At 46.5% G+C, this 22,156-nt stretch overlaps 1 protein-coding gene across 1 annotated transcript in view; it reads right to left on the bottom strand.

The window, feature by feature from the left end:
* Positions 1 to 276: 276 nt before the first annotated feature.
* The window catches only part of SNX30 (sorting nexin family member 30), a 92,474-nt gene continuing 70,594 nt past the window's right edge, over positions 277 to 22,156 (bottom strand). Inside the window, exons 7-9 of the mRNA XM_037495499.2 lie at positions 16,800 to 16,886; positions 9,590 to 9,742; positions 277 to 6,364 (exon numbers count right to left, since the gene is read on the bottom strand). Of these exons, the coding sequence (XP_037351396.1) occupies positions 6,305 to 6,364; positions 9,590 to 9,742; positions 16,800 to 16,886 (300 nt within the window). The 3' untranslated portion in view covers positions 277 to 6,304. The remainder of the gene's footprint in view (positions 6,365 to 9,589; positions 9,743 to 16,799; positions 16,887 to 22,156) is intronic.

Below are 22,156 nucleotides of genomic sequence, written 5' to 3'. Positions count from 1 at the left end.
GAAGAAACCCTTCAAGTAATTAGCTGGGCTGGTCACCAGGTGATCATGCATGAACACCATATAATTCCTTCATCTCCCCAACTGGTGCCAACTTGTAAGATGGAGCGGGTAACACGAGGATAAGTCTAAAGAAGTATTAAAATCACTCAATTATATATTTTCCCAGTTGCTCTGTACATCCTTGTTCTTATGGGCAAACTGGCATCGGTTTAGAGAAAATAGAGAGACAAAAAGAGGCATGCTGCTTTTCCTGTCCCAGAGAGTACAAATGAGAACACGACACATGATAAAGAAAGCATCTTTTATAGGTTTATTGGTCCATTACTTTAAGTTAATAGAGGTAAAGAAACCTTTTCAAATTTACAAGCTAATAGTTTATCAAGCAATACAAATTCTTTTGTTTACCTCAAAATGTAATACTAATCCCATAGTAAACAATGAACAGAATTTTTTATACACAGATATATGGAAAAAAGTGGACAAAAACCTCGTGCCAGCATCAAAAATGCAACGAAAAAAATTTTTTTTTCCTCTTGACAGTCTCTGGGTTCCATAACAAGGGGGAAGAGGGAACATTCTTTTTGAAGGTTGGTGGCATCACGAAACAAAGACTCCACCTGAAAGTAAAGCACATCTCATCTACACACATTCGGGAGCACTTTTTTTTTTCATAGCTTTTGTTTTGGCTTAATGGCAATGTGGAGAAAACAGAGGACTTGATCAATACTTCAGAGGGTTTTTTTTTTAATTTTTAAATGTAAAGAATGATTTCTAAAAATAAGAAGCACATTCCATCATTTGGACCTGACTTAAGCAAAAGTTTTTAAATCTCTTTTTAAACTGTTAAAATACAAGTTAGAAAGTTTGCTGGCAGTTGATTTCATGGGAATATATCAGATGCACATCATCTCTCCAGGCATTCCCAGCTCAAGGACATCAGGGAACCAGGCACATGGGGCCAGTGGAAGGGTGTCTACTGGACAGGACCGTCTACTGGATAGGACCAGGTGAGCATGCTGCGCTATGAGCTGCTGGTTAGTTATCTGATGAAGGCCTGGCTGATACAGGTGTCGCTTCATCATAGCGATTCACATTTTTGTTTGAAATCTACCTTCCTCTCCCCATTTCCACACTGGAAAAAGACATGATTCTCCCTTTCCTCCTTCCAGTATCATTGTGACTGCAGGGTTGGTCTGAAACTAAACCAGCCTGCCAAACAGGGGTGTGAACAGGTGTGAACAGGTGTGACCAGCTCCAACCTGGCCCACAGGATGCCCATCTTGGCCCAGTGGGGACAGTGCTGCTGGGGGAGGTGGGTGCAACACACAATCGCTGGTCTCAATCTTAAAGGCTCTGTTAAAATGGACAAAGTTCCATCAGTCAACATAATTTGTTTTGGTTTTGGCATTTATTTTGACCTGTGGAGGATTTCTATTTGAAACAAGCTGCTCTGAGTCCCCACAGTATCTTTTAAAAAGCTATTTTGTGGAATCGGGGTAAACCTTTTAATATTGTCCTAATCTAGAGAATTCTTTGTATCTGTGTGATTTGTCAATGCTGATTCCTCATGCCCTCTACAGTCACAATGTGCCAGGAGGCACTAAATTAATCTTTCACACTTCAAAACAGACAAACTAAACATGTTCGTGGTCCCTGTATTTCCTTACATTATCAAAAATATTATTTGGCAATAGCAATCCTTAGCTTTTTCCTCCCAAAAGGCAATCCTAATTTTGACCCTCACGTTCTTGTGTCTTTCTTGAAGAGGACTGAGAACCGGCTGTGTCCGAGCTTAGCATTTAAGCTGAATGACTGAATGCTTTTTTGAAAACTCCTTCTGTCGAGAATTGAAAAAACACTAGTTGAAGAATAAGGCGTATGTTAATAGTTGTTGAACAATTCTCAAAAAGTAGACTTAGGCTTTTAACAGTCTGTGGCATTTTCAAAAGTCTGAATTTGTTGGTTTTCAAGTGTTAAATACACGGGATGTTTAACAAACCAATTATCTTGTTGGTCTGTTAAAGTCATTTCTTTCAAAGTATTTATTTACAATCTATCTGTAGTAGTAAAAGCTACCTGGATAACAAATTCTTCTGCCACATAAAAGGGTTAGACCGCCGTACCCAGGATGCATTTCAAACATGAATGATTAAGGAAGATCAGTCAAATCTCCTGCAACTAAGCCCCCTCCATCTCTGCTAGTCTAGAGGGTTTTGCGTGTGCTCTAATCTGTGTACCTAGACAGAGAGCAGACATCCTTCAAATGAAAAAACAAACCAGGTCCAGGGAGGGCTGATGGAAAATCAGGTTCCTGGCTTATTCACTATTAAGAACTACGAGAAAGAGAACTCCAGCACACCCAGCGCCATCTGTAAATCTGGCTCAAGGGATGACATTTTCCTCAAATTTACAGATAAATGCCACCTGCCCTCTGAAAAGAATGAGTCTAAGAAGTGAGCGGGTATGTCCCAGCTGTGACCTTCCTGTGGACTTTTGAAAGTAGGAGGCCAACCCAAATTCCCAGCATCATTTTGTAAATGAGGGTGGCTCCAACATGTTACCTCTGTCTTCTCAATAGGTTACCCAGTTTCCACAGGCCCTGAAATTAGGTGTCTAGGAAGGCAGGGTTCAGCACCGGGATGCCCTGCCCTGATCACAAGAGGCCCATTTTCTGAGCAGAAGCACTGTTTAGGGCAGAACAGAACCTGGTCTCCCCACTGCAAGACCCAAACAGATGAGTCTATACAGGCCTTAGCCCTAGCTGGCGTCTGCCCCGGCTGCTTGGAATACAGTGCATAGGATGATTATTCTGCAGCCTGATGAATGGTGCTGAGTCAGAGCCAGGGGCCAGCGGTGTCAACGCCACACTGCAGGGCCAACTCAAAAGAACTCTGGGTGTTCTGGAGCTGATTTCATCTGAGAGAGAAACCTCACTCACAGACAGTGACTCAGCCATCATGCCCTCACACTAAAGTAGGACTTCCCATGGTCCCATCACTAGAGGCAACCTCATAAGAAACAAGGAGCAAGTTTGCAGTTTTCTCACGTGGATGGCCACCGAGAAAACATATTCAAATCAACATGGACAGCGCCCTCTGGGTGTGGCTGAGATTTGGCAAGACAAACTTCTGTTTCATTCACCCTGATCTCCGGAGTCATGCTGGTTTTTGTTTTTCAGCTCAAGAAAGGTATCTGGTGAAGCTAAGCAGCAGCACCGGGAAATACGAGCTGGCTGCCTCCATAATCACACCGATCTGAGTTCACCAGGAATCACTCTGAAGGCTTATTAAAGGATAAAGCCCAACCCCGAGTCCAGATGTGGAGCATGTTCCCTGCTGCCTTAGTGGAGAGGCTCCTCGTTCCAAGAGAGGAGCTAGAGTGTGAACAGGAGCGGTGTGTGCACACTTGCTAAGACCACACACATGTTCTTCAGGGCCATAGCCAGCTCAGTGTTTCTAAGAACTCTCTTCAGCCCTCTCCTAGGTTTTTAAGCTGAGTGAATGAAACCTTTCACTTCCCAGGCTGCAAGGGCAGTTGAAGGAATGACACTCATTCCTCTGCCAAGACTTGAGTCTCAAAACCTGTCCATGTCTGTCTGCCCGAGGTAAGGCATGTCCTCAGGCCTAGATCTCCTGGAAAATAAAAACTAGGGAGAAGCCAGTGATCTCAGCACCTCGATTCTGTGGAGCCTGGAAGGACGGGGTGAGGAAGCCTCTGGGAGGTAGTCTTTGGCACAGAAGTCTCTGAGTTAAACTTCTCATAGGGAACCACCATTGTGCTGATCCATGAAAAGGGCAAGGCTTGGGGATGCCGACCCCCCAGGGGCCCAACGGGGCCTTGCAGGTGGGAAGGGCTGGAGAGTCTCCTTCACGAACTGCAACTCCCTTCCTTCTGGGTCAGCCTCCTCCCCTCATCAAGTCAAGAAAGGGACAAGAGTCCCTTCTCTAGAAAGATCATTTTTCCAAGGAAGTCTGCACCATTCACTTGCTTCCCAGCTCCACTACCGATGCTGGGGGACCAGGTTGTTTTGCTCCAGGCTCCCCGCCTCCCCTGGTGTCTTAAAGCATAGGAACATCACATGGGGACCAAACAGAGAAGGAAAATCCCAAGAGGCTCGAATCCTTTTGCCTTCAATAATGAGAGCGAATGACTGTGTCCCCCAGTCTCCTCCCCGTATAGCCCAGCATGGAAACTAATGGGTTTTGTGGTTTTTTTTTTTTTTTTTTTTTTTTGAAAGGCTGCCTTCTTTCCCAACTAATACTTCCATGGGAATGTCCCTGGACTTTGGCAACTAGCAACAGACTCTGATCTTGCTGTAACCTTTTTCACAGTTCTTTCCAGCATTCTTTACACTGACATTTTAAAAGCACATTTCCACAAGGCAAGGCTGGCTTCACACCTAACCAAGGTGAGTATTTGCTGCTGGATTAGTCATGTCTTCTGCCAGGTATTCACAGAGAGCCATCAACCCACTATTAGACATGTCCCCCAATTATGTCAGGCTGGACCACCCATCCAGACCCACAGCAACACGATGGTTCAGAGGTAGAATGAAACACTGAATCATCACTCGGGGCAGAGGGACTGTCCCTACCCTTCTGCCTAGTGAAACATTTCTAATTGTACCACACTGAAAATTCACATCAAAGGATCTGGGCATGGCACGGATGGGGTCTAACAGTACCAACTGTTATCAAAATTATATTTTAAACTGCAACTTTTTCAGACATGATAAACAGAACCAAACCATTCTGTGCCATCCAATTATCATCCCAACAGCCTCCCAGCTAGAGCTAATGCAAGGTCAAGTCAGTGGTGAGAAGGAGAATCAAGTGCCTTCCACACGCTGCGCGCCGACGGACGTTTGCAGGTTAACCTGCCTAGGCAGCCGCGCCTCAGCACCACTGTTCCATTAAACCATTTACTGGAGGCTCGGATGTGTGATTTTATGGGGATGAGCATAAAATGAGGGGCCAGAAATTACATGTAGCTTCACTTCAGGAGGAAAAAAATGAGCTAGAAGACAGATCCTTTTGGCCTGCCTGTTCCGTGTTGATTTGAAAAGTAAACCTGGTCACAGTTTGAAATGACGTTAGCTGCAGCCAGCAGCCCTCAGGAATTAGGCCACAAATTGAGGCTTCTAACTTAGCAGCCAAGAGCTGCTGCTGCCCTTATCACCTGGCAGGCCTGTCCAGGTGCTGACCTTTCCTCCTGACCAGGAAATACTTAGTTAAAGCACTTTATGTAGAACATTCACACTGAGTTTACCAATCTCGACAGTGTCGTAACAACATACTAGCCTCTCACCAAAAAGCTGCCTAACACTCAGTGGACATGACAGAAAACATTAAGCTAGAATTTTTGGTGAGGTAAAGGCAAATTGCACAAAGCAGGCGGCAGAGGTGGGTTTGGTATATGCCCACAGATCTCAGCAACCTGGGCGCTGCTGACTTCACGACCACAGACACCCCCTGACTGGCCTAGTCTCTACTCCAATGACATGTGACAAGCCAAAGAAAAACATTGAAGAGCTTCACAAAGAAAAATGCACCTTTTTTTCATTTTACACAAAGACAATTTCCAATCTACTGCATTCTAGTGTCAGAAACAAGTTTGGGGAGCCGGGGAGCAACCCCCCCTCCCATAGCTTCCCAAGGCATAAAGACAAGGATGCTGGCCTGCTCATGCTGCCATGGATGCACAGAGGCACAGAGTTAAATGGCCAGGTATGAACCAGGAACCATAAAACAGGTGTCCTCATCACAAGCAGGTGCAGGCCACGCTCACAGGTACAGACCACTGAACATTAAGAACTTCACACAGAGATGCATCCCCCTCCTTCTAAGCTGAGACAAGTCAGTGCCCATGGAGGTCAATTTCAGAGCCGCCAAGTAGCCAAAGAGAGCAAGAGCTTCTGCTCAGGCGGATCTGGGTTCTCTCCCGCAATAGGCAACTCCACTGTCCTGTAGTGTAAACTGTCATGAGATGGCAGAACGTCTGCCACGGGCTGTCTTGACCCCGGGTCTTGAATCTTCATAGTGTTCCATTCGGTTCCTTCACAACATGGAGGTATGCTTTTTTTGCTGAGAGATGATTATAGCCTTATAGACTCCATGAAGGAATAAATACTAGTTGAAAATAACTGTCAGACAAAGGAAGGGGAAGGGAGGAAAAAAATACACAAAGGAGAGATGTTTCTGTGGTTGTTTTCCCAGTGCGCTGCCTCTGGTACAGCAGGGACATTCCGGTGTGGGGTGCTGTACCCCATGTAGTAGGTAGAAGAGTCTCTGTCCCAAGAAGAAACTTACTTGGCCTCTTGCTTCTCCTGCAACAGTGGAATAATAGACTCCCACGCCATGAGGCACTGAAATGACAACACACACACACACGTGTCAGCATCAAGTTGCAGATTTCAGGGTCAACTTCTTGATTCTGCCCCATCTCACCCTTTCACCATCCATCCCGCTGGGTCACCTCTACTGAACCAAGCCTATGTGGATGATGTTAAAGGAGAGGCAACAGGTATGGGTTTTGAGTATATCACCCCATCCTAACTGCAGTCGGCAGTGTCTCTACACATTGTCCATCAAGTTCATGAGCTAGTCTGTAGAAATTCACTCAAAGAAATTCTTCCTTTCAAAGATCAGAAAAGACAGCAGTTGTGGGCCCTTGATGAGGCCCAAGGTTCCCAGCCAGGATAGAGACGCGGCTCCAGGGCAGGTGGTGCTGGGTGCGGGTGACATTCACAGCGGGTAAGGTCAGCCCCTGACCCAGAGAGGCGGCTTAAACCCACTCTCCTTCATCAACCTTGGCTTTGCTTGTTTGGGCCCCTCCTGGATTTCCCAAAGTGAAAATGGAGGAAGGGAACCCCATATTGTTGAGTTTTATTATGTCCCAAGAACTGTAATTCATTTTACATTTGCTATCACTAGTCTTCCTCGCACCTTTATGAAGCAGAGTAATTATTTACAGATGGGGGAAATGAGACACAGAGAGGTTAAATAACTTGCTTGAGATGTAGGCAGGCAGAGGCGGAGGTTGAGGTTCCACAACTGATGTTCTTTCCACTATGCCAACCCCCTTTCATTTCAGAACCTTATGAAAGGCCATGAGCTCGGAAGACTCTACCTTCTCCTCTGAGAACACCTGCTTAGTAGACACGACCCTAACTTTAAGCAGCCCTGGCCTCATGGGAGGGACAGGAGATCCACACAGTCCTCTCCTAGAAGCAGCCCAGGTATGGACAGGAGTTGTGCTAAGTCAATGGGGAGGAGGTGGGAGAAGAGCAGCGTCCTCAGGCTAAGCGGACACAGGAGTGGAGAAGTCACTCCCCAGCTCCTGCTTGGGGACTCTGAGGTCAGAGAAGCAGTGGGACTTGGACCCCAGCCCATAGAAGGAAAGTGAGCCAGCACAGGATGCATATCATCGCAGGTCCTGCTCTCTCCCTAGCTGTCAAATGAGAGGTACCGATCTGGAAAAGTCGTTCTATGTCAGCCATAGGGAACTCAGGACACACCAGTTTTCTTTCTGGTCCTCAAATGCTCAAGCTTTTTCCTACCTCAGGCTCCTCACATATGTTGCCCCCGTTGCCTGGAATACCTGTTCCCTAAGTCTCTGACACTGGGGATGCAGATTAAGTGTTATTTCTTCACATTGACCTTTCCTGCTGCTCCACCTGCATACCTGCGTCCCTCACCTGAATTATGCCCCCTGGTACCTTCTACCCCCGCTTCCCATCCTCCTGGAGAGCACTGAGCTCACTTTGAAGGGGTGGGATTCCCAGATGAACAGGTGTGTTCCACTAAAGGGATCCCGTGCATACAGCAAGTGCATAAGAGGAGTTCTTTAACGCGTGCAGCTGCCCAGGTAAGGCCCCAAGGCAGTGACCTACCCACAATGAACATGAATACATGGCTCGGGTTTGAGTCTTGGGACGGGGGACGTTGGGGTCAGTCACCAAGAGGAGTGAGGAACACATCCGACCAAGTGTACACCTTGCCTGGCTACACACTGGGGAGGCCGCTGAAGAGCGGAGGGAGGGCAATGAGATCAGAGAAGATAGCAGCATTTATGGAGTGTCCGCCACAGGCCAGTGTGCGCCAGGCACTCAGGTATACGCTGCTTCACTGTGTCTGCACAACAGCAGGGAAGGATCACTCCCATTGGGAGGACACTGAAGCCCCAGATGTGAACTTCATGGACAGTGCACTTAAGCCTGTAGAGACATGACGCCTTTAGTTGAGATGGGGCAGCTGCATTCAGAGAGGCCTTGCCTGGTGGGGGAAGCTGGCATGACCTTTCCACCTTGGCACAGTCAGGACTGCTGAGGACACAGTCCCTGCCCCCTGCGCTGCTGGTGGTGGGGGAATCTTTAGACTGGACCGGTAGACACAAGTCCTGTGAGTTCAGTCACTCACAAGCTGGATAACCTTGCACAGAGTTTTAAAACCTTGCTGAGCTGCTTCCACATCATGAAACCCCCTGGACAGTGTTCTGGTGAGGGTTAAAGGTGGTGGTCTCTGCACAGCATCCACCAGGGCCAGCCAGACACACCACAGGGGCTCCATCAAAATGGCACCGTGAAAAGAACTCTGTCACCCTCTCTCCCCTTCTACAATAGTCCTTTCTAAGGCCTGGCAAATGAGGGCCAGGCCATGACTGCCTCCTCTACTCTCCTCTAAATAAAGATGTGGCCACACTGGCCCCTGAACAGCAGCCAGAACTACCAAAGACCCCAAAAAAGATGAATCCTTCTAGCTGGATAAAGACATGTTTCTAGGGATGTGCAGGGAATTGCTGAATGAAGCTTGTCTAACCTGACCTGGAAGTCTACAGGTTACCTGTTGAGTTGTGATCAGGCTGATCATCTGAGACTTAATCCTTTAAGGAATATTAGGATTCATTAGCAGATCTGATCTGGAGCTGTGTATTCTAGGAGCAAACCTTGACTGAGGAGAGACTGAGCTATGGCGTGAAGTGCGGTACATGTGCGTGTGCTTTCACCTCAGGATGCTTAAAGCCCATAAATCAAGGTGATTCATGCTTAAAGCTGTTTTCAATAGTTTTCCTTTGCAATCCTACATACCTGTATTTTAGGTATTTACAAACAGTACTTTAAAATCTATTTTTTAAAAAACAAATCATACTTTGATCAGGGGCCCTCAGGTTTCACCAGATGTCCAGAGGGATCCACGGTGCAAGGAAGGGAAAGTCCCCGTATGTTGGTTCACAAGGCAGCTTAGAGAGGGCCCAAAGCCTCCGTGACCGCAGCACCTCTGGCTGCAGGCCTGGCGGACTCTGGCAGCAGCTCACCACTGGGACCCACAGGCACAGAAAACTGCTGCTTTGGTCAGCAATGTGCATGTGAAATCCCCATGGGCACCTGGAAGGCTTCTGCTTCCAAACTCAGCACAGCTTCTACATGGCAGGGCAAGGACACAGAGGAGCTGCTAAGACTAAACATAAAACAAGGGTGGCTATGGCCTGGCGGAGCCCCACTTCTAGATTCCTGGCAGGTCTTGCTTAAGGTCTGGCTATTAGAAATGCTTCCTAGATGAGAGGGCTGTGGCCCCAACAGCAGGCTCATTACCTTCTCATAATACTGGATGTTCTTGTCTGCCATCCCCATCAGCAGCTGCCGGAAGTCCTGCCTCTTGTTGTTCTGCCACCGCTCCATGTCAGCCTTCAGATCGGCGTTGAAACACTCCATCCGGTCCTGACATTTCTCAACATCTGCAGGCACCTGGAAAGTGGACACACAAATGGGTGCTTTGTACATGGAACTATATCTCATTTCTTGATGCCTCTCCTCACATTGGTAAAAGGCCAAAGGACTCATTAAATGCTGTAAACACACTCTCTCCTCTGGAGGCATTTACTTGAAGGCAGTTTTAGGATTTCAAGTCTAAAAAGGAATTCAGAAAAAGGCTATCCTGACCCAAATCTTCAAACTAACCCCAGTACAACAGAAACTCATGGGGAAATAGGCCCAGAATACAAACAGGAAGAAGAATCATTCCCATTCAGAGTTATATACCTTTCAGGGGTATAGCTCAGTGACAGAGCATTTGACTGCAGAGTTATATACCTTTGGTTCCTTTTTAAGTCCATCTATACACAAAAATGTGTATGTGCTTCACCTTCTTCTGGTTAGTACTATCCACCTTATAAGACTGTTTTTAGATTAAATGATATAAGATGCACAAAGCATTTGGTACGTAGCATATATTAAGTACTCAACAAATATTTCTTCGTTCTTACCAATATGAATACTATAAATTGTTAATCAAGAATTATTTGCATAATAAGAATATTTTGAGTTTTAGTCTATGTCTTATAAAAAGATTCTTTTCATTTTCCAAATATAAGCTATTATAAAATGTTTCCAAATATAAATTATTTCTAAACTACATTCTTTTGAGCTTTATGCTACATTTTACCCATGCGACCACACCCTAAGATTTTCACCAGAGATCAAAGATGAGTCAACACCAATTTCTATTGGCATTGAGAGCATCCTGGGCACCATGGAATCAGGGTGATGCATATAACACCAGAAGGACAATCTGCTGGAGCCAGACTGACAGATTTGGCAACCAGTTGTACATGAGAAGTAAGATACAGTATGATGGAGAAGAGCTGCAAGTTTCTAGTCTGGGCACCCAGGGTACCAACAGTCCCCCAGGGCTCAAGGAAAAGACAGGTCCACAGACCAGACAGGGGGTAGCTGCAGCTGGGCAGAGGTGAGACCTCCTTCCACATGGCAGGGTTGAAATATCTCAACAACAAAACCAACCACCCCATTTTAAAATGAGCAAAGGCCTTGAATACACAGTTCTCTAAAGAAGACAAATGGGTAAACACACATGGAAAGCTGCCCCATGTCACTAATCGCTAGGGAAATGCAAACCAAAACTACAGTGACAAACTACTCCACCCCCGTCAGGATGGAAACTACCCCAAGTCAGGGAATAACAGGCGTCTATGAGAAGGTGGGAAAATTGGAGACCTTGTACACGCTGGTAAGAATGTAAAATGGCACAACTATGGAAAATGGTATGGTAGTTTCTCAAAAAATTAAAAACTGAATTACCAAAGGATTCAGAAAATCTGCTTCTGGGTATATACCCAGAAGAATTGAAAACAGAGTTTCAAAGAGATATTTGTACATCCATGATTATAGCAGTATTATTCACAATAGACAAAAGGTGGAAGCAACTTAATGTGTCCCTCCATAGGTGATATGGATAAACCAAATGTGGTATACACATACAATGGAATATTATGAAGCCCTTAAAAGGAAGGAAATTCTGACACATGCTTAACATGAATGAACCTTGCTATTATGCTGAGTAAAATTTGTAAAATTTGTCCAGTTACAACAGGACAAATACAATATGGCTCTATATATATGAGTAGTCAAATTTATGAAAACAGAAAGTAGTGTGGCAGTTACTAGGCGCCAAAGAAAGGAGGAAATAGAGTTCCTGTGTCATGGGGACAGAGTTTCAGTTCTGCAAGATGAAAAGAGCTTTAGAGATTGGTTGCACAATAATGTGAATTTACTTAACACTAAATTGTAGACTTAGAAAGGATTCAGATGTTAAATTATGTGTATTTTGCCATGATTTCATTTTTTTAAAGATTTATTTATTTACGAATACAAGAGCTGGGGTACAGGCCAGAAACGCAGGGGGTGAGAGGATTCACCAGAGACAGCAGGGAACAGAACAGGCGGACTGACTGAAATACACTGCTGAGGGGAGCAGCAGGCGAGGCAGGAGAGGTATACGTCACCATGTGGGTTCTCCCTGGCTGGCCGTGGATCAAACTCGTGCTGCAGAGGTTGCAGATTGCTTCATAGTGTGGTGCTTAACCCCTTGAGCCACAAGGGAGGCCCCATTTTTTTAATTATCTAGAGAATGAAGGAGGGGCTGAGGTAGGGAGGGATGCAGGGTAGAAGTCATGGAGAGATCTAGGTTTATAGAGTCAGAGAAGGAATCAGCACAGCTCACCTCAAAAAATGGGGACAGAACAGAAAGAGAACCAAGAGAGCAGAGCCAAAGAGCCACAGAGGTGTGGGGGGTTAGGAGAGAGATGAGGGGCAAAGCTTAAAAAGACAAGAATAAGAGGAATTAGGGTGAAGTGCCTGAAGTGACCCAGTTTCTGGAGCTGCCCGGCTGTGTGAAGAGGAGGGCAGCTGCCACTCAGGCTCATTCTTTTCACTTTTGTTTCTTTTTGGAACCGATTCACTGACCAGCAACATCCAGCGTCCCTTCTTATCTCCATGTTTCAGTTTTCTCTCTGAGGTACTGTGCGAGTTATGCTACCATGTATCTGAAGGACGTGGAGGTGGCAATGTCCAATGCTAACGGTTGGGGGCCGCTTATCACAAGACACCAAGAAAAAAAAAATCACCAGATAAGACTTCAGAAGACAAAAAACTTCTAAATAGAAAATAAGACTGCATTTTTTACATTGGCTCCCCTATCTCTCACCAGAATATCCAGGATAAAATATGGGTTGTTGGAACTGGAGGGTAATGTGGGAGGAGACTAAGCATTTTGTGTACTGGGGAGCAGGGTGATAATGTAATTCACTGATAATTTAATTCATTTAAAAATGTACCACTGAGCCCTTTTCATGTGCTGGTCCTACAATATAAATTTCTGCCTCAGTTTCCTTCTTGGAGTTAGGCTAGAAATGGCAGGTTATCAGCTCCTAGGGTGACAGTAGGTTTATGAAGCCCCCAGTGACTGTGTAAGGCAGACACGATCCCAATACTTAGGGGAGAAAGGGTTCATGAACCACTTTTGTGGTTGATGGTGGATGTGACCTCTGCCTCATGAGTCTGGTTTTCTCCCCCCAGCTCAGATGATGGCTGCTGTGGAGAAATTTGGGAAACACCAGGAAAATATCGGTCCTCACTTATCACAAGTATCTGCAAATAACAGAAGCCCTTGCTTAACTGGAAGGTCTGAAAAACTCCATGATAAGGAGTCTTCCATCCACTTCTGCCCTTTAGAACTCAGTTCCTGCTATTCACTAAATCTTCTCCATTCCAGCATGTTGGTCATTCTGGTGGCACTGGGCTTTCAAGGGTTCACAGACTTCTTCAAGAGTTTTGTCCAAGTGACCCACCATCTTTGTCCCCTCCCCACTGCTCAAATGAGAAGCCACAGCCCAGGAGAGCCCCTCCCTGCTCCACCCACCTTCACTGCACATACCTTCTCACTCCACAGCAACACCACAAGCTTCAGACAGCTTTTTCACCTGACACTGTACCTGGTAGAAGGCCGCCAGGTTCAGAACCTAAAACAGCCTCCCTCTTTTTACCTTTTTAAGATAACTGGAAGATTTTTATAAAGCTTTCTCTCTTGACATCCCTTCTTTGTTCGTTCTTATTTTTAACTACTAACACTTGAATATATTACCATTGAAAAGAGTCAAACAGAGAAGAGAACAAAACATGGATGTTCCTCTAGGATCAGATTCTAGGATTTACATAGGCTGTGAGCTTGACAGATGCAGCATTAGGCCATCAGCCCCTACCACGTGCCTGTCATCTCTCTAATTGCAAAATTAAAATGAGGAAAACCAAGATTACATAAGCCAAAGCTCCCTTTGCCTGAGGAAAAATCACCTCAGGGTCTGCTGAGCTTCTGCAATTTAAAGCAAAACTTTCAGTTCCAGGATCTGAACAATGCCCCTCAGCTCAGGGACCTCATCAGCGTTTACCCTCAGCACATGCTAAGAAGCAGCAGACTCAGCCATGGAGCTCACCTCCTTGTCCTGAGGAGTCCCCTCCATCATAAAATTCAGAGCAAAGCTCATGGAGATTCATGAGGCTTCTTTGATACCACTCCATGGCTTCACAAACTCAATTTGGCCTCGCTTTTCAGAGCAACCTGCTAAGTATCACCTCAAAATAGACTCCTCAGATTTGTTAACATGACCAATTCCAGAATTTTCTTGTGAAAAACCCGCCTTCCAGCAGCAATCTACTGCTTCCCACACTCGGTAATGGACCTATGGCCATCTTGCTCCCGCTGTAAGTTATGGACAACAGGAAACTGGGTGAGTCCTTGGAGTAGAATCAGCCCTGACCCACTTCCTGATACCTAGTGTTCATCTCACCAGCAGCTGTTCTGGAAAGTAGGTCTCAAAACTACATAAGACAAAGAAAGCATAGCAAAACCTTCAGGACCCATGTCCTAGAGAGGTGTCCACCTGCTAACGGCAGGCTACCAGGCAGGGTGGGCATTTGGCAGGAGTGGGAAGGCAGGGGCCATCTGGAAACAAGTGTGGCAAGAAAAAAAACTTTAAATAGACAAAATAAAAGCCCTAAGTGACAACAAACCCAGAAAGCAAAGTTCTCAGCATTCCTACTCAAGGCGATTAGAGATAGTGCAGGAAGTAGGGGCTCCACACAGTGTGTGTTACCACATCAGACATTTTACATCCTCACAACCATCACCCGCAGGAATCCCACAAAGGTTAATGAGCAAATCAGTCCATGCTGGGATTTGATCTGATTGTAAATCCTGTGCTTTCTACTAGACCACAGCCACTTAGACAGGCGGCCTCCTCTGCCCACTAACGTGGCTGCTGCCACCAATGCAAAACTGGTGCCACCATTTCTGCTGCCCATACTGTTCAATCACACTCACTGGCACAGCACTGTCATGCTTGGTTGTGAAATATCACAACTGCCAAACAAGTAGCAAAATTGATTCTGGCCTGGCATGGTGTCCCACCAGAAAGAGGAAAGGTGAAGACTGCTTCCCATGGTGGGCTGAGGAGTGTGGGCGTGTTTGAAACCTACAAGTCAGTCTCACTGGCTGGAGAGAACGCTAGCAGCCAAGAGCTAAGGAATGCTACGTGGAACTGAGAACGGCAGTTGCAGGAAGATTTCCTGGGAAGAAGAGGAGAGTCACCCAGACCAACAACGAGGGCAGAGCATGAGGTGGGAAGCCCCAAGTTCAGCTGCATGAAAAGTGGGAGCCAGAAACAGCTGTCCCCTCTGCTCTGTCTGTTCCAAGGAGGATGCAGGGTTCCCTCAAGATTTAACTTGGCCTGTTATTCATCACCTCAGCTCCTGTCATTGGAAAGGAACTGTCCTGTACGGTGCTGAATGACATTAAAATGACAAAAGTGGCCTCTGAGAAAGCTTATATTCAATGCTGAGCAGGTATGATGCTGACAGAATTATTAAGAGACACCTTTTAAATACAGGATCCTCAGCTTCCAGACTAGGCCAGCGGCATAACCTGCTATATTATCTCTCCTTCCCAACCCAGCCAGGAAAAGTGACTTCTATATTTATATTTGGGAGATATATTGTCAGAATGAAATTTTGAAATATATAAACAGTATTCAAGGCCATTCCTTTAAATGAGACTAAGACATGAGCTTAGCAGATGCATCATGATCTAGAATATCACAGGAGCCAGCTACAGCAGGCACCCTGCTCTCTGGCCACATTCCAGCTGCAGATACTGGGTGAGTGACAGGAATCCTAACCCTCATGGCTTCACGTTCCCTAGGATACAAACAGACTTCCCTTTCTGGTGTAGATCCCTATGGGTGACACAAGAAGCAATGCAACACACATGTATTTATGAAATGCTCACTGTGCCCTGCATGCCGGATGACAGCACTGCTGTCCACAGGGCCGGGCAGCTGATGGCGGCCACTTTGTGCCTTGTATCCTCACCCATGAATGGGGAAGGAACAGTGCCTTCCTCTGGGCCTGCGCGGTGATCCTGTGAAGCCACTGACATAAAAGAGCACTCAAGAGAGTCGCAATGTGATGCTTCTGAGCTTGGGCTGTGAATTCCCAAAGCTGGTTCCTTCCTGGGTCAATCCCTGCTCAGTGGCAGCCAGAGTCCCAGCACAGGAAGACAGTGCTTCTGACATCAAGCTCTTTCCATGAAATTGGGGCCCCTATTTTTTATTGTTTTAATAACATCCCCTACTTACCTCTTTTTCTAAATAAATACACCTTCCAGTTACAAACAAAAAGGAGTGGAGTAGCTTAATGGGAACTGTGGGGTGTAAGCCTGATGCTGCCCCTTGTATCATGAGCTCAGGGCCTCGGGCTGCCCATCTCTCAAATGGGAATAATAACAGCACCTAGGGGTCGTGGTTCAGACTAAATGAGATAATATACAGTGCTTATTAGCACACCATGAGCACTCACACACTGGCTATTAACATGACTTCTTTTTTGAGTCCTGGCTGGGGGAAAAGAAGAGCAACAAATGGAGTAACCAACACAACCGACGCATTTTAACAACTATGATCCCCAACTTGGACCCAGAGTGCCGGGGCTGGATGCAGCAAAACCAAGCTCCACCAGCGCTTCTCAGACTTTGTTAGGAAGGACGACCTTCTGCTGGCGTCCCCAGTCCAACCGGCCAGAGCGCAGTTTGCCCACGTGCTACCCGCCACACATGACAGCGCTCGTCCTGGGTGGCTGACAGGGGTCATGCTGCCGTGAAGGACCTCAAGTGTCAGCCCTTCCCTCATCACAGCTCAGGTGTAGCTTGTGGACAGTCTAAGCCACACGTTGATAACACTGCTCTAGGCTGCTCTCTCCTCTCCACAACGTGCTTTTTTATGGAGAAAGGAACCACCGGCAGCGTTTCCAGGAAATTGCCAAAAACTCATTTCCAAGTACATATATCTGGAATGCCCTGGAGACATAAAAGGAAGCAAAAAGGAGAACCGTGACAGCACAGGCTGGGGGCACTGGGCAGGGTATTTGAGTGCATCAAGGTCCCAGAAGCGCCCCTGACCTTGGGCCGGTCTTCCTTTCTCAGAACCACAGCTTCCAGTTTGGCTTCGTACTCTGCTTGCACTTGGTCCCTCTTCTTCAACACGCTCTGTGGGGGCAGAAAGGAGAAGCAGGTAGTAGCACAGATTTCACAAAGAGGCCTCCAAGTCCTTACCACATCCTCCCCAAATCGGAGCACACCCAGGCCCAGCCATGTGCTCCCACATCAGCCAGGCAGAAGCAGGCATGAGGGAGGGAGGAGGAAGCGAGAACCATGCTGGGAGCCTGAGCTTTCTAGACCAGTAACAGCCGGATGCTGAAAGTCACAGAATCCCAGGGAAGAGCAACTGGGAGTGCCTGTCCACAGCCACGCTGGTCAGAGGCCTCTCAACTGCCCCCAGAACAGAGAACTGGGCTGTGTCCAGCTTGGAGGTAAAATGCAAGTGTTCTCTGAACCATTAACAGAAAAGTCTAGGTCATCAGAGTTCTTGACTGTTTAATTCACTGACCCTGATCTCTGGGGGACTGACTGGACCAGGTTATCAAAGAACTAAGAGGGTGGGGCCCTACCTGCAGGGTCAGGTGAAGGACAGTACAGACACTGTACAAGTCTGCTGAGGAGTTATATACAAGCCTGGAATCCCAGGATGTGTGCAGTGAGCCCGCCAGAGTGGGTGGTGAGTGGGCCCACAGGGCAGCAGCGCCGGACAGGGCAATGGGGAGGCAAGCCAGGACCCCAGGATGGAAAATGTAAGGAGACAAATACAAGATCAGTACCTGGGTGTGAGGGTCTCCCTAAATTTGTGCCCTGGGTAGCTCCGCTGCCTCACCCAGTCCCAGTTCTGCCACTAAGACCTCAGTTAGGGGCCCTCCCTGCTTGCACAGGGGTGAAAGTCTCAATGCTGTCAGGCTATCACCAGCCACTGTGGCATGAGTTCGATCCCTGGCCAGGAAGCTGACCCACATGTCACAGCAGACGTCCCCTGTCCTGCCCGCTGCTTCCCTCAGCAGTGTATTTCAGTAGATCTACCTGTTCTGCTGCTCACTGTCTCTGATGAACCCTCTTACCCCCCGCAACTCTGGCCTACACCACAGTTCTTGTATGCATAAATAAATAAAAATAAATCTTAAAAAAAAAACCTCCGTTAGAACACCTATGTCAGACAAGGGCTTTTTTTTTTTTCTTTTTTCTTTTAGTAGAATCACAAATGGCAAATCAAGAGTAAAGAGAATTTTCTTTCCCACTAACTCAGAAGTCACAAATTGCAAGTTTCTAATCTCGCACTTTGCCCACTGGGACCTTCCAGAATGAGGAGTTGGGGCAACAAGAAGCCATTCCTGAGCTAAGCAGGGCCATCTTGTGTCTCTGACAATGTGTTAAAAAGGTGCCGGAAAACAGGAAACTGACACCCACCACCTAACAGGCTATGTCAACAGGGGAATATCAAATCCTCCCCTGAGGAATTTATTTCAAGAAGTGTTTCGCCATGAGAAGAATATGAGGTAAAACTGGCAATAGCTATTTTTCATTGTTTGCCACTCACTTTTCTCCTAAGTGCATGGAAGTTCCCTGCCCACGCTCACACCCTGTGAGTAGGGAGGTTTACAGTGCTGTTCCCAGAACTTTCTGCTTGACGATCTAGGAGCTGCAGTGACACAGCAGCCACTGGCCCCACTGACTCCTAACCTAGTGAACTGTGAACTTTTTTTTTTTTTTAAGATGTATTTATACAAGAGCTGGGGGTGCAGGCCAGAGGGGCAGGGATGAGAGGATTCACCAGAGACAGAGTGGGGACCAGAATAGGCGGATTCACTGAAACACACTGCTGAGGGGAGCAGCGGGCAAGACAGGAGAGGTCTGCTGCACCATGTGGGTAGCTCCCTGGCTGGGGATTGAACTCATGCTGCAGTTGCTGCTAATAGCTTCACAGTGCTGAGACTTAACCCCTTGCGCCACCAGGGAGGCCCTGAACTGTGAATTTCTGAAATGTGGCTGGTAAGACTGAGGAAGCGGGTTTAAATTTTCACTTAATTTATTAGAGTATGCGGGATTGCCCTAGGATGTGCTGGAGTGGCAGATTGATTATTCTGAATTAAGAAACAGCCAGCGAATGCTTCCAAACAGCAGGAATTTTCTGAACCTCCTCTCTATTCCCCCTGGAAGCAGGAAGTAATTCCACATGTTGGGAACCCTCTCTATAGAGATGAAGAGACACCCTTGCTCTCAGAGACAAGAGGAGAAGTTGTGTAAACATGCTGCCTAACTCCCTAAATTAGTTATCCGAAACAAAATTTCAAGAATTTCTGTAGCTTCTCTGTCTCCACAGATTTATTACTTCTTTGTCTAAAATCTTTACAAACTGGTCATTCAGAAGGTATGGTCATAATGGCACCTTCAGGGTATATGAAATTTAATTTTGTATTTTTCTTCTGTTAATCTGCCTTATATTGACTTAATTATTTTCCTGTTATGAGGATGCAGAAAGGTAGGAGGAGGAGGTTCATTTCCACGCCAACAAATTTCAACTTAAATAATCACATATGGCTGGTGATTATTTCTATAAATTCAAAGAAAACAACCAGGGATCCTGTCTGGATTTCATAGAGACCAGGAAATAATCTAAATCTACTGCTCTGGTACCAACTGTAGTAAAAATCATATTCTCCATCCAAGAGAAATAAACACATGATGCTGATTATGGAGACCAAGTGTGGCTCCCCAAGGAACAGGTGGCAGCAGAGAAGGCCCACTGGCATCCTTACTGCCTCATATTCTCTTCAGAGGACACCCCACACCTCACCGGGAAAAGCACAGATACCTACACTAGAAGAATGAGTCACTCCAGGGATATACCATCTGTAGTAAGAATGCCATAACCAAAGCTAGATATACTCTTAAAACAGGGCTTAGTATTCAATCAGCAGAATGTGGGGCTTCCTGCCTGCCATTCTGCTCCAAGTCCTCTGCTGAGGTTGCGAGGCCTTGAGGTCAGGAGGGACAGTGAAAAATATGTCAGCTCCACAGCTCAGACAGCCCAAATGCATGTCTTGTCCCTACCCCAAAGTCACTGTGGGAGTCCTAGGTTCAGCCACATTGCCTGCCCCAGTTACCTGGGCCTTCTCTGGCTCAGAAGTAGGGTTTCTGTCTCCTCAGTCACTGCCGTCCAACCTCACCTGCAGTGACCAACATGCCACCTTCTTGTGCAGGCTCACAAGAGGGTTTGTGCCAAGACCCCAGCCACACTAGACAGCAGAGAAGTGGCAGGGACCCCACAGGAGGGCAAGGGTGTGGCTCGAATTCTACAGACTGAGGTCCGGTAATGCAGGGATCTGGTTGAGGACACTGCTGATTAACAGCTCAGCAGTGACCAGACAGGCCCTTCCTGCTGTGCTGCAGGAGAGCTTGTGCTTCCCAATCCGAGTGTTGTCCAACCACATTCAACATCGGGAAACAGGTTTTGAATCGAGATAAACTAAGACTGCCACCCTTGTTGAGAGCACCTTCGCACACCACTGGTGAGGTTTGAAAGGACTGGCCTCCCTCCCCAAACAACACAGGCTATGTTGATGAAACTGGTCAAACCAGCCCATGGCCTTGGGCCTAAGCCTGCAATGGCATGAAAGGCAACAGCCCCGAGTTGGTAGCAACAGAAAGGTTCCTCCATCTCTGAGGAACAGCAAGAGATAGTCACCATCTGAGCTTCTCACTAAACTTTACTGGGACTGTGATTCTAGGGGGTACCATAAACCAAAAAGCCAAGTGCACGGAGACATTTTGAGTCCCTCTGCCCCTCCTCTGCACAGCCAGCCTCACCCACTTTCTGCTTTAATGAGTCTTCATTCATCTTTTCAGGTGTGAGGATCCAGCAGAGACAACACACACACCACTTCACGACCTTACATTTGAGAGGGGCAGCAAACAACACACGAGGAAAATACACTAATGTATAGCATGTGAGAGAGGTAGTGTTAGGTGTTAAGGAGAAAACACAAAACAGCAAAGAGGGTTTTAAGTGGTGAGGGTTTGGGGGATGGTAGAATTACACACGGCGTGGCCAGGAGAGACCTGGATGAGTTGGTGACTCCTAATCAGAGACATGGGATCCATTTCTCTCACCTGCTGTATCTTAAAATGCAAAGCATTTCGCCCCTATTTTGAAACAGTCCTAGTCAACAGTCCTAGCAACTTGACCACACTTTCTTTTCAAATGTAGAAAGGGTAAATGATGCTGCTTTTTAAATAAACAAATTGCAAGGAAAATAAATAGCTGGGGAGGGATTTTAAAAGTTTAAGGAACATCAACCAATGTGTAGATTTTATTTGGATCCCAACTTGGAAAGAAACCCATAAAAATGGTGTTTGAGAAAACTGGAAAATTGGAGAAAATGGGATATTTGAAGGAATATTGCAAAAAAAAATTTACATATGACATGGGTTTTTTTTTAAAAGAATGCTTGTATTTTAGAGACATGTACTAAATATTTTTGTAAGGAATGATATGATGTGTAAGATTTACTTTGAAATAATGAGGCACTGGGGGTGGGGAGTGGGTGGGAGCGGAGCCGGAACAGGATGGCTAAGAGTGGGGAGCTGTGGGAGCTGGCTCGTGGGTGCTGGGGGACTGTCCTTTCCCTCTACTTTTAGATTTGCTTGAATTTTTCCATAATAAAAAGTTAAGCCATGGAAACATTAATATCTGTCATCCAAAAAGTTTACAACAAATGAGTAACAACCATTAAACTAGCATGACAAAAGCACCTGGAAATCGGTCACAGATACATTTTGTGGTTTGGCTCTCAACAGCCACACTGGATTTTTTCCCAAGAAAGTGCCACAACGGTCATAGTCATCGGGAAAGCTCCACATCCCCGCTGCACCCCAGAGTGCAGGCGCACCTCTGCCCCTGGCAAGACTGTGGCTATCAAGCTTGGAGGAGGAGGAGGAAAAGGTAGTCCCAGAATAGCCCTGACAGAAAAGATCAGCAGTGACCAAAAAGCCTCCTCAGGTCTGGAAGGCTTTATGCTTCAAATCTTTTTGTGAAGAGGGACACTAAGATGCAGGGTTGGGGAAGTGTGTGGGTGCAGCAGACACGGCTCAGACACACTGAAGAGTGGCTCGTGGCCTGGTACGCCCGGGGCTGACAACCAAGCGACCCAACAGGAATTTGCAGAGAATAATGAGCACTCAATAATAAAGAGCAAATGAGAATAAAAATAAAAATGCAACAGTTCTGTTTCCTTTTGGGACAGGGGATGGCCCTCGAGGAGGGCATTTTCTCACAAGCAGGAAAATGGGTCTAACTTAGTCCTGGTAACATAATTTGTAGTTAAATGGTTGGGTTGAGGTTGTCCCTTTCGACACTCATTCTACTGACACGG

Source organism: Talpa occidentalis, unplaced genomic scaffold, assembly GCF_014898055.3.
Source record: "Talpa occidentalis isolate TD23 unplaced genomic scaffold, MPIMG_talOcc4v2.1 talOcc4.7, whole genome shotgun sequence".
In the NCBI taxonomy this organism is placed as follows: Eukaryota; Metazoa; Chordata; class Mammalia; order Eulipotyphla; family Talpidae; genus Talpa; species Talpa occidentalis.
Note: the sequence above shows the minus strand (reverse complement) of the source record. Positions and strands in the feature narration are given on the sequence as shown.